The sequence below is a fragment of the Hippoglossus hippoglossus genome, chromosome 19, assembly GCF_009819705.1.
Source record: "Hippoglossus hippoglossus isolate fHipHip1 chromosome 19, fHipHip1.pri, whole genome shotgun sequence".
Taxonomy (NCBI): Eukaryota; Metazoa; Chordata; class Actinopteri; order Pleuronectiformes; family Pleuronectidae; genus Hippoglossus; species Hippoglossus hippoglossus.
Genome location: NC_047169.1, coordinates 4,578,348 through 4,591,436, shown reverse-complemented (window position 1 = coordinate 4,591,436; position 13,089 = coordinate 4,578,348). Strand labels below are relative to the sequence as shown.

The window sequence follows — 13,089 nt, the reverse complement described above, 5'->3', positions numbered from 1 at the left end:
TCCTCTCTCTCTTCTCTTCTCCTCGTACTTCTTCTCTTCTTCTCCCTATCTCCCCTAAAAAAGCTATGTTTTCCCATAGACTTTTTTATTCCCTTATATTAAAAACTCATACATGTAAAAATCTCATTTCTCCACACCGTGTTTACCAGACTAACTTCCCTGACTGTGTGTCTGTGTGTTTCCAGCTCTGACCGCAGCCTCCGGTCGGGGGAAGCTGGAGGTTTGTCGCCTGTTACTGGAACAAGGTGCGGCCGTGGCCCAGCCCAACAGACGAGGCATCGTCCCGCTGTTCAGCGCCGTTCGACAGGGACACTGGCAGGTTCGTGCTCTTCTTTTTTAGTATAATTTCTCATTGAATGGATATTTAGATTTTCACCTCACAATATAATGACCTTTTAGATCGTGGACCTCCTCCTCACACACGGAGCAGATGTCAACCTGGCGGACAAGCAGGGTCGAAGCCTCTGATGATGGCCGCCTCAGAGGGCACCTGGGGACTGTGGAGTTTTTACTAGCTCAAGGTAAATCATCATTAAAAAGTATGTAAATGGGATGTAATATATATAAAAGACGTAAGATTGAAAGGCAGTTTGCTGTGTCTCACCTCCTCCATGTCTTTCTACAGGAGCTTCTCTGTCTCTGATGGATAAGGAGGGTCTGACCGCTCTGAGCTGGGCGTGTCTGAAGGGCCACTTACCTGTCGTCCACTGCCTGGTGGAGAACGGAGCCGCCACCGACCACGCGGACAAGAACGGACGCACGCCCCTCGACCTGGCGGCTTTCTATGGCGACTCTGAAGTGGTAGGTGGCCAGTTAAAGAGTTATGCCTACAGTATATAAACACAGGTCATCTGATCTCTTTGTTGTTTGAGGCAGTTATGAGATATAATTCCCAGTTTTTTGACTGTTCTCCTCACAACATTTCTCTGTGTTGGTCAGGTCCAGTTCTTGGTCGACCACGGGGCCATGATAGAGCACGTCGACTACAGCGGGATGCGTCCCCTCGACAGGGCGGTGGGCTGCAGGAACACGTCGGTGGTGGTCGCCCTGCTCAAGAAAGGAGCCAAGATAGGTAAGAGCGGCGTTGGCGGACTGAAGACGTTTAGCACCCAGAGGATCTCTTGCACCCGCAGCATCGTAATTAAAAAAAAGTCACTTGCCTGCCGTGAAGTGACAAGTTGAGATTTTTGGTTGAAAGGATCACGCTCTGGAGCTAAAGCATGAGCTGCATGACGGAGAATCCAGTGATGGAACACGCTTCCCTTTTTTTTTTTAGTTCTCGCCTCCCGCTGCTTATTATCGAGCACCGTGGCATTTTACTGCAATGAGCCATTGATTCAAGAATGTGTCTCCATGTAGCTTAAACCACTTCCTGCTACTGTACGTATGTCATCCTCTCTCTCCCCCCCCACGCTGCCGCATCATGCTGCTTCTCCTCAGCTATTTATGGCTCTGATGTGTTCTTTCCGTTTCTTCTTGTACCACTGTTGTTTTGCTGCGTCTCTCTCTCTCTTTCTCTCTCTCTGTCATGTTTGTCTCTATCGCTTATGATATCTCCCAGTTCTTCCTCCCTCTCTTCTCCTCTCCTCCTCTGCGGTTGCTCAGAGACAGGTTGTTATTAGCGCTTGTGGTGTTTCTTTTAAATGTTTCCCTTTTTTTTGTTATTTTTTATTTTGCCGAGGCACTTATCTCCGCTTCTCACTGCTGCTTTTTTGTGTTCCTTTTTCTCACTTTTCCTCCTCCACCACCACCACCCACCATCACCTCTCTCACCCACCTGCTGTTTCTGTCTCTCTCTCTCTCTCTTTCTCTCTCTCTCTCTCTCTGTCTTTCTTTCTTTCCTCTCGCTCCTACGCACTCCCACACCCCTGTTTTCTCTGGCAATTCTGTCGCCCTCCCTCCTCACACTCCTCTCCCTCGCTCATGACCTCCTCCCTCTTTCTCCTCCTCCCTACACTCACCCCCCTCTCTCTCTCTCTCTCTCTCTCTCTCTCTCTCTCTCTCTCTCTCTCTCTCTCTCTCTCTCTCTCTCTCTTTTACCCCCCCATCCCTCGCCTCTCTCTCTCCGGCCCCAGGATGTCAGACGCTGCCCAGTCGGCCCCGAGGTAAAGCCAAGGCTGTCGACTTCTCACCCCACCAGGCATTTTGACAGCTCTATCTCCTCTCTCTGTGTTGTCTGTGTCGTCCTAAGTGTCGGCAGGCGAGCTTAGCTACCAAAACCATCTCAAACTGACAAATAATAACACGCAAAGGTATTAGCACTGACAGAGATGCAGTCGAGGATTGCCTAGAGGTAGACGCTAACATTCAAGTGGTCAATGACAGCATGCCCGAACCTCCAGCCTGTGACGTCGTACCAAGGTGTTGACCTCCCATCCCACAGATGCATGCCGGAAAGCCCTCAGTAACACTTGCGTGGGTCGTGATTTAGCGGAAGTGCATGTATTTGTTGATTCCTTTGTACCACCACCACCACAGACCGGGGTGATACACCACTGTACTGTGCATCGCTCATCTTCCAGACGATTCGTCAGTGTCAGCTAGGCCAGTCAGCAGCATTCCTGCACCTCCTCCACCACCTCCTCCAGCTCAGAGGACAGCTAACGCCTGCAGAGCTCCGTTATATCCCCTCCTGCTTGCCTCTCTTGTTTATTGTACCTGCCCCCGTGTCCCCCCTTGTGCAAGATCCCCTCTCCTCCTCCATCTCTGTGGTGTGTGTGTGTGTGTGTGTGTGTGTGTTTACGTGTGTCAAGGATTGCTGTCGCTCAGTTACAGAACATGCACCTCAGTTCCAGTCAAGGGATTGTGTTTGATTCTCAGTCATGAAACACTGTGCGGTGATGAAGTGTGAAGAAATGTGCAGCTCCAGTTTTTTTTAAAGGGAGATGAGTGTTCTTCTGCTTTTCTGCCGTTACTGAATTAGTCAGTAGCACAAAGAACTAGAAAACCTCCGCCAAGGTCCATTTGTCCCCCGTGAAGCCACGTTTAAATTCACTAGATCCCGATTTAGATCTGGATCTGCACCAAATTGTCAGTCCCCTAAAGATGCTGGATCTCGTGAAAAATAGATAGTAATACGCCCCATGATCCAGATCTTTCCTGATCCTTCCACCAAATTCAATGTTAATCCGTCCATAAGTTATTTGAGTAATCCTGCTGACAGTCATACGAACACAGAGGAAAACAAAACCTCCTTGGTGGAGGTAGTTACATCTGCACTTCTTGACAAGACCAAAGAAATGTGTCTCAACTGAAAGACATGACCATGTGACTTTTCTTTTTTTGTATTGTACATCTACAGTGAGTTTACCTGGGCCAAAACCTATTTGCAGGTAATCGCTAAAGTTCATTTTAATGAAAGGCTAAAAAGAAAAATTCTAGTCGTGCTCATTCTGCACTTCAGTCAGACCAACTTCCAGCTCCCTGCGACTCCCAGCAGATTTTTTAAAAAGCCTCATAGTTATCAGCAAATACTCTTTGGCCCAGGTGGGACGTCCCACGGCGAGGTCACAGTGTTCTCGGGATTTCACAGCAGATTTTTTTGTAATCTTTGCCTGTCTTTTCTCATCCATTAACCATTTTGACTGTTGTACTCATCCCTGATATTATGTGTGTGTAGTGTGACTCCCAGTCGCTCCTTCCTTCCTTCCTTCCTTCCTTCCTCCCTCCTCTTCTGCTCAGGACTGTCGAGTCGGTCTCACTGTGGTTTTCTTTTCCATCTGCTCCTCCCTGTGTTCCCCAGGTCCAGCCACATGGGCCATGGCCACCTCCAAACCCGACATCATGATCATCTTACTCAGCAAACTCATCGAGGAGGGGGACGGCTTCTACAAGGTCAGAGAGCAGGCGATCTGTCGCTCACATTTCAGAGTGTGAATTACAGATCATCGGTGATATGATAAATATCCTTTAAATGTGAAACTCAAAGATACTTTTCCAGCAAGGTCTGATCCGTGTAGTGTCGTTTTTGTTTGGGGTCACTGGGGATAAATTATACAGCATTTTCTACAGACTATTAAAAAGGGAAGTAGAATGTTATCCCTCCGCCAAGGTCGAACAGTCCCCTTGAATCCTCTGAATAGTTTTTGCATAACAAACAAATGCAGATGAAAACACGGCGTGGGTAATTATTAGCAGCAATGGATGTTTTTTCGTGATTAGCTCTGGTTTCAGATTTATTTGTTCATGGTGAACGAAGGACGACCAGGTTTTTCTCTCTGTGTGTCCGACAGAAGGGGAAGGTGAAGGAGGCGGCGCAGCGTTATCAGTATGCCCTCAAAAAGTTTCCACGCGAAGGCTTCAGCGAGGACCTCAAGACGTTCAGGGAACTCAAAGTATCGCTCTTCCTCAACCTGTCCCGATGTCGGAGGAAAATGAACGTAAGTCGGCGGAAGTGCAACAACGAGCGTCTGGTAAAGACTGCATAGAATGTCACCGTTTTAGATGAACTTTTTAGAATAAAACCAAACACCAAACCAAATTTAAACATCGCACGATAATGAGGATATTGCTGTCGACAACCTTTTCCTATGTGGGTGTTGTTCCATATTGTTCTGCTTTGCTCCATCTCTCCAGGACTTTGGGATGGCTGAGGAATTTGCTACGAAGGCACTTGAACTGAAACCAAAATCTTACGAAGCTTATTACGCCAGGGCCCGCGCCAAGCGTAGCAGCAGGTACACACTCACACACCGCCACACATCACAGAGTCGATACGTGTCATCGTAATGAATCACATTCTGACAGATTTCTTCCATAGCTCTGAACATTTCGTCAATTGTTCGACATTCCATGTTTATCCATCTTTCTATCATTGTCCCCATTCCAGACAATTTCCTGAAGCCTTAGAGGACTTGAATGAAGCCATGAAGCAGTGCCCCAACAACCGAGAGATCCAGCGGCTGCTCCAGAGGGTGGAGGAGGAGTTTCACATGCTCAGCCAGGAGGAGCACCAGCAGCAGGACCTGGAAATGGAGCCTCCTCCCTCCCCGCCTCCTACGCCTCCCCCGGAAGAGGAGGAGTCACTGTCCCTCTCCATGCCTCTCCCCCCTCCCCCAGAGCCCCGCCTGGAGGACATGGAGCCGGTCCAGGACCTGTTTGAGGATGAGGACTACCTGGAGCAGGAGCTGGAGGCCATGTCGATGGGTCTTCCCCCGCCCGATTCCCTCTCCAACCCCTCCAGCCTTCCCATCATTCATAGCCCACCGCTCTCCCCCACACATCCAGATCAGATCTATTTAACCGGAGGCTCGCCCATGGGCCAGCCCTACGAGTATCACCCCACCTCGTCCTCCATGTCCTCTCCAACCCGCGGGACGTACCATTCAACGTCGCCCTCTTTATCCCCAACGCATCAGAACTCCCACTACCGCCATAGCCCGCCTCACACCTCCCCGGTGCACCAGCCATCCTACCGTTTCAGCCCGCCTCCTATGGGCACCGGGGGTCAGGGAATGGATCACCAGAGCCCACCGCCTTCCCCTTTACGTCGGGCTGCACAATACAGAGCCAGTCCGCCGGTAGAGAGTGTTTGTCTGTACCGGTCCCAGTCCGGGTCTCCTGTGCGGTACCAGACAGAGCAGCACCCCGGCCGACCCAAATCCCCCCTCTCTAAGATGAGCAGTCAGCGTTCTTTCCAACTGAGCTCCCAGCCCTCGTTATCCTCCCAGCACCACCAAGCCCAGGGCCTTCGCCTCCAGCCTTCTATAGCCCAGATAGTCCGCACAAACCAGCCCAGCAATGTAATGGGCAACAGCAGTTACGTAGGCCAGATGGGCCACTCCATGGGTGGTCGCTACCAAGGGGGCTCGGTGGATGTGGAGAGCCGACTGGTGTATCAGCCCTCCCTGGATGGACGGTCCATGCCCCAGGTCCAGGCCAGCCTCAGCTCTGGGGCCCTCTGTCAGCACGGCGGCCGAGGAGGGGTTATGGAGTCGAGCCTATTGAAGGATGAGCTACCCCAGCGCCCCTCCTCTGCCTACCGCGCCAGCAGCGGGGGCCCAGGGGGCATCCGTTACAGCCAGACACCTCAGATAAGCCGCAGTCAGTCGGCCGCCTACTACCCAGTCTCTGAACATGTACTGGAGCGTGCAAACGCCATGCCCCCCTGTCAGCTGGGCTCGCCTGAGATCCCTCATATGGTGAGACGCCCCGTCAGTGCCAATACTACTGAGTTGAAGCAGCACGTGCCCACCCCCAGGCCTCTCATCCATTCTCAGAGCGTAGGCCTTCGGTTCTCCCCCTCCAGCAACAACATCTCAACTGGATCCACCTCGAATTTGGCACCGGGCTTCAGGCCTTCCTCTTCCATTCAGCAGATGGAGATCCCCCTGCAAGCTACATATGAGCGCAGCTGTGATGACATCTCTCCCATCTCTCCCTCGCAGGGCGGCGGGGGGCTGTATCAGGGCGAGACCAGCCGCTCTCGGAACACGCCCTTCATGGGCATCATAGACAAGACGGCGCGGACTCAGCAGTACCTGCATCAGCCCACGTGGTCCAGGGGCATGACGTCCATGGACTCTGCGATCAGCCCCACCTCTCCCGGCCAGCTGGTCCAGCAAGGCTCCACTTACAGCCCCCCCGCCTCACTGGGCAACATCGCCTACTATAACAAGACTAACAACGCCCAAAACGGACACCTGCTGGAGGAGGACTACTACACCCAGCCCCAGCCCCCCTCCCTGGGCAAACTGGCTAACGGCTCCCGCGGCGGTGGGGACATCCTGGAGCGGGTCAGCCAGGTGCCCACCTACCCGGACGTCAAGGTGGCGAGGACTCTGCCCGTGGCACAGGCCTACCAGGACAACATGTACCGCCAGCTCTCGCGTGACTCCCGCACCCAAGGCCCCACGTCCCCCATCAAACCAAAGAGACCATTTGTGGAGTCGAACGTGTGATGGCCTGTCTGTGACTGGTTGGTGGGACTGGGCTTGTTAGAGGCGAACGGACGGTTGGACAGACCCTTGTACATGTGACACGGACGAACTTGTCCTAGAGAAACTCACGAGAGACAATCCAGTCGGAGAGAGAAACCACACAGCAGGCACAACGGTGAAGCGATTATTTCATTATCATACTCTGCACACAGGTAAGAAAACGGGAGGCTCTCCGCAATTCTGATCTCACACTGATTCAAAGACCAGTGCACTTCCAAAATGGTGGTGAGGCACAAAGTTCCCACAGGTGAACACAACAGAGCGAAAAGTACCAATAATCGGACTCTACTCGTGGACTCTGTATCCATCCTCTGTTCTTTCAAAGTGTGCTCTTAAGCAAGGTTGCTAGTAGGCTCTATTCTATGTAATACAATACTATATGTTCAATACTGTACATTGCTCAGAAAAAACTAAAATGGCTCAACAACTCAGTACTTAGAGAAAAATGACAATATTTATAATTAAGTTATATATTGTACATAGAAATAAAACAAAACATAGTTTGCGTTTGAATTGTATTCTGTTACTCCTGCCTTTGTGTCCCACTGCTAGTCATATGGAAAGCGACCAGGAGGAGGGAGGAGGGACAGAGACCAACTTTGAGAGACATTAATACCTCTGTGTTTGACAAAATAGAAGAAAAACATACTTTGTCGTGGTTTATGCTTTTCCTGCTGCAATACGCCCTCGATGTAAACTACTGCTGCAACCAACGATTTTCATTTTCCGTTAATCTCCAGCACATGTTTTTGATTTATCTCTTTATAATAATGAGACAAACGACCATCAGTCCAAAACCCAAAGATGTTCAAAAGCAAAATCTGACTGAAATGATGAACTCATTATCAAAACGCTTGCCCGTCAATCAATTGATCAACAAATTGTTTCAAGTTTGAGTCGATCACAGGATCTAACTGATCCCAGAATATTAGAAAGTAAATACGTGCACCTTTAAAAGGCTGAGACATTTCTGAGGTTGAGACACTCGATTTTCTGTTTTTCATTTTTTAAGCATCATTCCTGTGAACGTTTTATAACATATTTGTCTCCGGCTCCTTGTCAAGAACTTACTTAACCATCGTCTTGTATAAACAAGCAAATCATCAGTTGCTGTGGTTTTGAACAAGCTAATATTTTTTTACAGAACTCTTTAATCTTTGTTTTGAGGACAGTTTGCTCTATTGGGAGAAAAGAAAAAAGGCCTTAAGTGCAATAACTGTGTTTACAGTTTGAATCCTTGTCGACAGAAACGTTCAATCATCTTTTATCTGAATGATCCTGATCAAATGATAAACACTAAAAGAATCTTTAAGAGTCAAAGTTCGTCTTAGTCCCTCCTCAGTTCGTAACGACACTGTACGTTCATACATGCCAGTGATGGGTTAACATGGTGAGTGCTCAGCGACTATAAGCAAGCAAATGCATCCACACGACCACTGTTGCAGACGTTCTCCCTCTAACTCCTGCATTATCTCGTGCCGTTTCTTTTTACCCATAATGCATTTTTACGCCGCCACCTCTGCACTAAAAATGCCTGTTAAGTTCTTAACTAAGGGTGCACTTTATGTATTTTACTTACTGTGTTGTTCTGATTGTTGACATTTTGGAGAACGTGGGTGTGTGATGGGTCAGACCTCTGGCCACTGATACCAGACTATCATGGACACTTATTATTATTATTACCATATGATTTACAAAGCAGTGATGAATGACAATATGAAGAGCAAACAATGTTTTTAAACAGGTGAAGATGTATAGACTTTCTAGCACAAGTTGTATATACTGGCTCAGATGTTCCACTCCGTCCAGCTCGGGTTCGTTAGTTAAGCAAAGTCTGTTTGAAGAAGCCGATCATATTTAAGTAATGATAAAAAAATAAACTAAAAAAAATCAATAAGTCTCCAAATGAGCCAGTCCAATCCACTGGTCCTGCACACGCCTTGAAAATAAGTGGAATCTACTGCAAACAAAAAAAATGAAAGACTGACATTTCAGAAACTCTGTATCTGGAGTTTGACTTGAAAAAAGTGGGATAATGAGAATATTCAAGTTATTTGTATATGTGGGAAAAAGTTATAGACCGTTTGTCTGTAACGTTTTATTTTGGTTCTAGATAAAGAATATCTAAGAGGAGACGGCTCCTCCTGAACGTCTCCTCTTTATCCTCAGTTCACCTGCTACCAGAGAATCGCCCGACTTATCTTTACAGAGATTAAGGTATAAACTGTAAGATACTTAATTTAAACTGGACTTCTCAGTTGAGGCTATTTGAGGGTGTATGGTTTCAAGCTGTGTGTGTATATTAGTTTGCTGTACATAGTCTGATGCATGTTCTATTCTTTCCACGAGCTCAAGCGGAAACATGTATAGCAGTGTCCCGGCTCTGGTGTGTGATACAGTGTTTGGATCAAGATAAGGAGACTGCGATCCCTGAACTGTCCTTATCATTTTCCTCAAACCTCGCCAGACAAAAGGGAAAAGGTTCTTTTCTTTTCTTTTAATGTATTTGCTTGCTGAGCAGAGTTCTCTTGTCTGTAAATGTGAGCTTTCAGATCGCTGTGACAAAAAGTTTAATTAAAAACAAATAAAAAGAATGTGTTTTTATCTCATGATAACTGATTGTAATCTGTACAGTCAAAAACAAAAAAGAGCATATTTATAAATGGTTACCAACTGAAACACGCCCTGCATGTCAGTTATTTATTTTACTCATCGTGTGCATTCAAAGAACAAATGTAATGTATTGATTTTAGTCCAAGAAACGACATAACGTCAGTGTGTTGACACAAAAATCAATTACTATGTTATAATACACTATTACCCAATATAATGCAATTCAGTACAATGACAAAAATATGTGTAAAGCTTACAAACAGAACAAACTGTAAACAACTGAAACAACTGAAATATACTTTTATGATGAACCTCAAGAGTAAACAACAGACTGATATTCTCTCTGTTAAAGCTCTGACCTACTGTCCATCTCCGGAGGAACATACTTGGCCAGGTTTTAATTTATCAGGTCTCATTGACAGATTTATAAATCAAAATTATTGAATATATAATAAATCCGCCCAGACTATTTACACACACATCAATGAGGTTTTAGACCTCGGACCCGTCATCTTTTGTACCAAATCGATGACCTGATGAAGCTCTGTGAAACGAAACGTTTTATAAATGCTGATTGAATTCGAAGAGCAAGACGAAAAGTGCAGTGACTGTACCTACAACAGTACCAATGAAATCCATTAGATGTTTAAAGTATTTACAGACACTGTCCTGTAAGAGGAAAGCTACAGTCCCCAGAGGTGTGGAAAACACCTGATGGACAAAACGGTCTCTAGTCCTTCTTCTTTTTGTGTGTGAAGAGGTGAACCACTCCAGGGACGAGAACTATCACAATCTGAGGCACGATGACGAATTTGACAAAGAAGAGGCCATAGAAGACGGCCTGTGGTCGGACTGGGAGTGGCAGCCGATTCACGTGGTACAGTCCCATGGATGAAATAGCCAAAGATAAAGCGCGTGGAGCCCAAGGCAGAGACCATCCTCCAGGCTTCCAGTACTGCGCCAGCCCCAAACCAAGGAGGGCCCCACAATCTCGGGTCAGGGAGGAGAACGGAGCTGTGTCCAGACGAATCCACTCGGCGCGGCTGCACCATTTCTTAGCCAAAGCAATAGACCTGTGGGAAAGAATAAGTGGTATCAAGGTAGGACAGGTTTCTTGTACCTGACAGATCAGTCAGTGTCGCTACTCACCAGGAGAGGTCGATTCCCAGCTGCTCTAATCCAGCATGCAGAATCAGAGCACTTAGCAGCAGACCCATGCTGACGCCAAAGAAGAACAGCAGGGGGCGACCTTCTGGTACTCTGCGGCTCAAGACAACCCCCAGAATGAAACCTGACAAGAACCAAATAATCAGTTTCAAAAATCTAATAATCCCCATGATATATATATACCATGAGACAGTATACATTTTTACCTATCAGATATTTTCCCATGGTATATATGCAGATTGTCTTTAAGTGCATTAGGCTGCAGCAGGAATTCAAATCAACAGAGATTTTATGGTAATTTTGGATTCATCAGTGTGAAGAAGTGCTGGTTATGGATTGAATCCTTGCAGCCCACTCATACTCCATACGTCCACTTGTACGTGTCACTGTAGACAGACCTGTAATGGAGCCGGCGATGACCTGGTGAGGGAAGTGGGCGAGGATGAAGATCCTGGACATTCCAACGGCCACCAGCATCAGCACATAGAACAGGAAGGGAGCAGCTGATAGCACCAAACTGGAGACACAGAGAAAGACGTTAATAGGGAAACAGCTCTGATGTGCTCAGTTTTCATATTGTGCTCATTTTCAAGACATCATTTTTTAATTTAAGTAGCACACCTGCGGGTACGTGAGTACAGGTATGAACCCAGCGAGGACACCACGACCCACCAGCATGCTGCTGTCACCATCGCATGTCCCGACGGACTGCCTGAGAAACAGATGCCAGTTTAAAGCTCTGGCTGGACAATGAAGTAAGTTTCATCTGTGTTACAAAGTGAGGACGTCTCACCTGGCCCCGTCTCACAGGTGGAGGAAAACTGCTGAACTATCAGCTGCTTGTCCACAAATAGACGAGATTCACCAATCCACCAGAACGGCCTTTCTCCAAACAGCATCCTGGGGGAAAAAACCTTTTCAACACATAACTGACACCACTGTCTCCACCCACTGTGCCACAGTTTGCTTCCTGACTTCATGTTTGCCCTTTGAATTATGAAAAACCTGTTTCTGTCTTTCCCCTCTAGCAATAATTTCTACTACCTGAGTCTTATTTTGAACTTCTTAAATCCTGTCAGTGCATATTTTCCCACATACTTCACATTTACTGATACTTGTTCATATATAACCTTGAATTGAATCCTGTATGTCCTAACCTTAATCTTGACAGAATAGTCCTTCTCTCTAAAACCAAACAGTCCACCTCTTACATGCATTCTATAATAATCCCTCTGACTTTAATATCATTATCCTGTTTAACTCATTATGCAATCGTGTCAATGATGAACATTAAATTATCTTTTGACAGAACTGTTTATTTGATTGATTATCATTCCATGGTGTCTTTATTTAACTCCTATTTAACAATACATTTCACTTTAAGTAATAACTACTTAAATATTGGGTATTTTCTATTGTTCTTTGGTTAATATTTGATTGGTTTAAAATCTATAAAAGAACATGACCTTGACTTTTTATTTTATTTAGGTTAACTAAAAACTATTTCTATCATATCAATATATGTTGCATGTGGTAAATGTTGAGAATTAAATGAAAACGAAAGCGAAAAGGAAAACTAGACAGAAACGTATTGGTTCCTCTTTTGTCTGTTTCCAATCGGACGACACAGAGAGCTGGACCGGGGGTCGAACCCCACCATTTACAGTTCTGTCCCGGAAACTCCAACATCAACAAAATAAACTACACAACTGTGTCTAACTTCCATTGTTGCCATTGATAATACTTGAAAAATAAAAACTATGGTGTGTGACGCTGCAGCTTCGTGACACTGACGGCTTTTCTATGAGGAGGAGGGGTGGGAGGGGTTTGACTCTAGCTAGCTACATGCTAACATGCTACAGACCACTGCAGGGACTTCACTCTGCACATTGAAAGCCCTGTTTTAAAAAAAAACACACACACAATGGCGGCCCTTACCATTTAAACACCAGGTTGAGCCACTCGGACAGAGCCGCCACCCACAGCACCGCCACCCCGGCTCGCCTGCTGATGAAGTAGGTGAAGGGGAAGAGGAGCAGGAAGGCAGCTTTGGGGTCTCCCATGTGAGTGACGACCTGCCACAGCCGCTCCTGGTCCATCGTCCTCTGCTGCAGGGACTCGGCCATTAAGACGCCTTGGGTGTGGAGCTCCTCCATCTTTACGAGCTTCTTCAAAAACACAGGGGAAAAGTGACAAAGTGGAGAGGGTGTTTGTTTTGGGAGGGGAGGAAACCCGCAGTGTCGCCTCACCTCCAGCAGGGGGCGGCCATCTCTGAACCGGGAGACAAAGCCCCAACTTCCTCCTTCGATTAATCAAATAAAATCCAATTTAATCGATTATTAAAACGCCCCGTGGGTCATCTACGGATTTA

The 13,089-nt window shown here is 46.9% G+C and overlaps 2 protein-coding genes across 2 annotated transcripts in view; one reads left to right on the top strand and one right to left on the bottom strand.

The window, feature by feature from the left end:
* Window positions 1-7,348, top strand: part of tanc2b (tetratricopeptide repeat, ankyrin repeat and coiled-coil containing 2b) — an 89,255-nt gene extending 81,907 nt beyond the window's left edge. The window contains 10 exon segments of the mRNA XM_034570886.1: window positions 186-319; window positions 400-457; window positions 460-480; window positions 483-521; window positions 626-801; window positions 940-1,072; window positions 3,743-3,834; window positions 4,233-4,379; window positions 4,576-4,676; window positions 4,829-7,348. Coding sequence (XP_034426777.1) covers window positions 186-319; window positions 400-457; window positions 460-480; window positions 483-521; window positions 626-801; window positions 940-1,072; window positions 3,743-3,834; window positions 4,233-4,379; window positions 4,576-4,676; window positions 4,829-6,899 — 2,972 coding nt within the window. The 3' untranslated portion in view covers window positions 6,900-7,348.
* A 261-nt stretch (window positions 7,349-7,609) lies between these two features.
* On the bottom strand, window positions 7,610-13,061 carry g6pc3 (glucose 6 phosphatase, catalytic, 3). Its single transcript, XM_034570951.1, has 7 exons — window positions 12,968-13,061; window positions 12,657-12,886; window positions 11,512-11,618; window positions 11,340-11,430; window positions 11,117-11,235; window positions 10,701-10,842; window positions 7,610-10,624 (listed from the first exon to the last, which is right to left on the bottom strand). The coding sequence occupies exons 2-7, from the start codon at window positions 12,872-12,874 to the stop codon at window positions 10,282-10,284; spliced, it is 1,020 nt and encodes a 339-aa protein (XP_034426842.1). The 5' UTR covers window positions 12,875-12,886; window positions 12,968-13,061; the 3' UTR covers window positions 7,610-10,281.
* Between the last annotated feature and the right edge of the window lie 28 nt (window positions 13,062-13,089).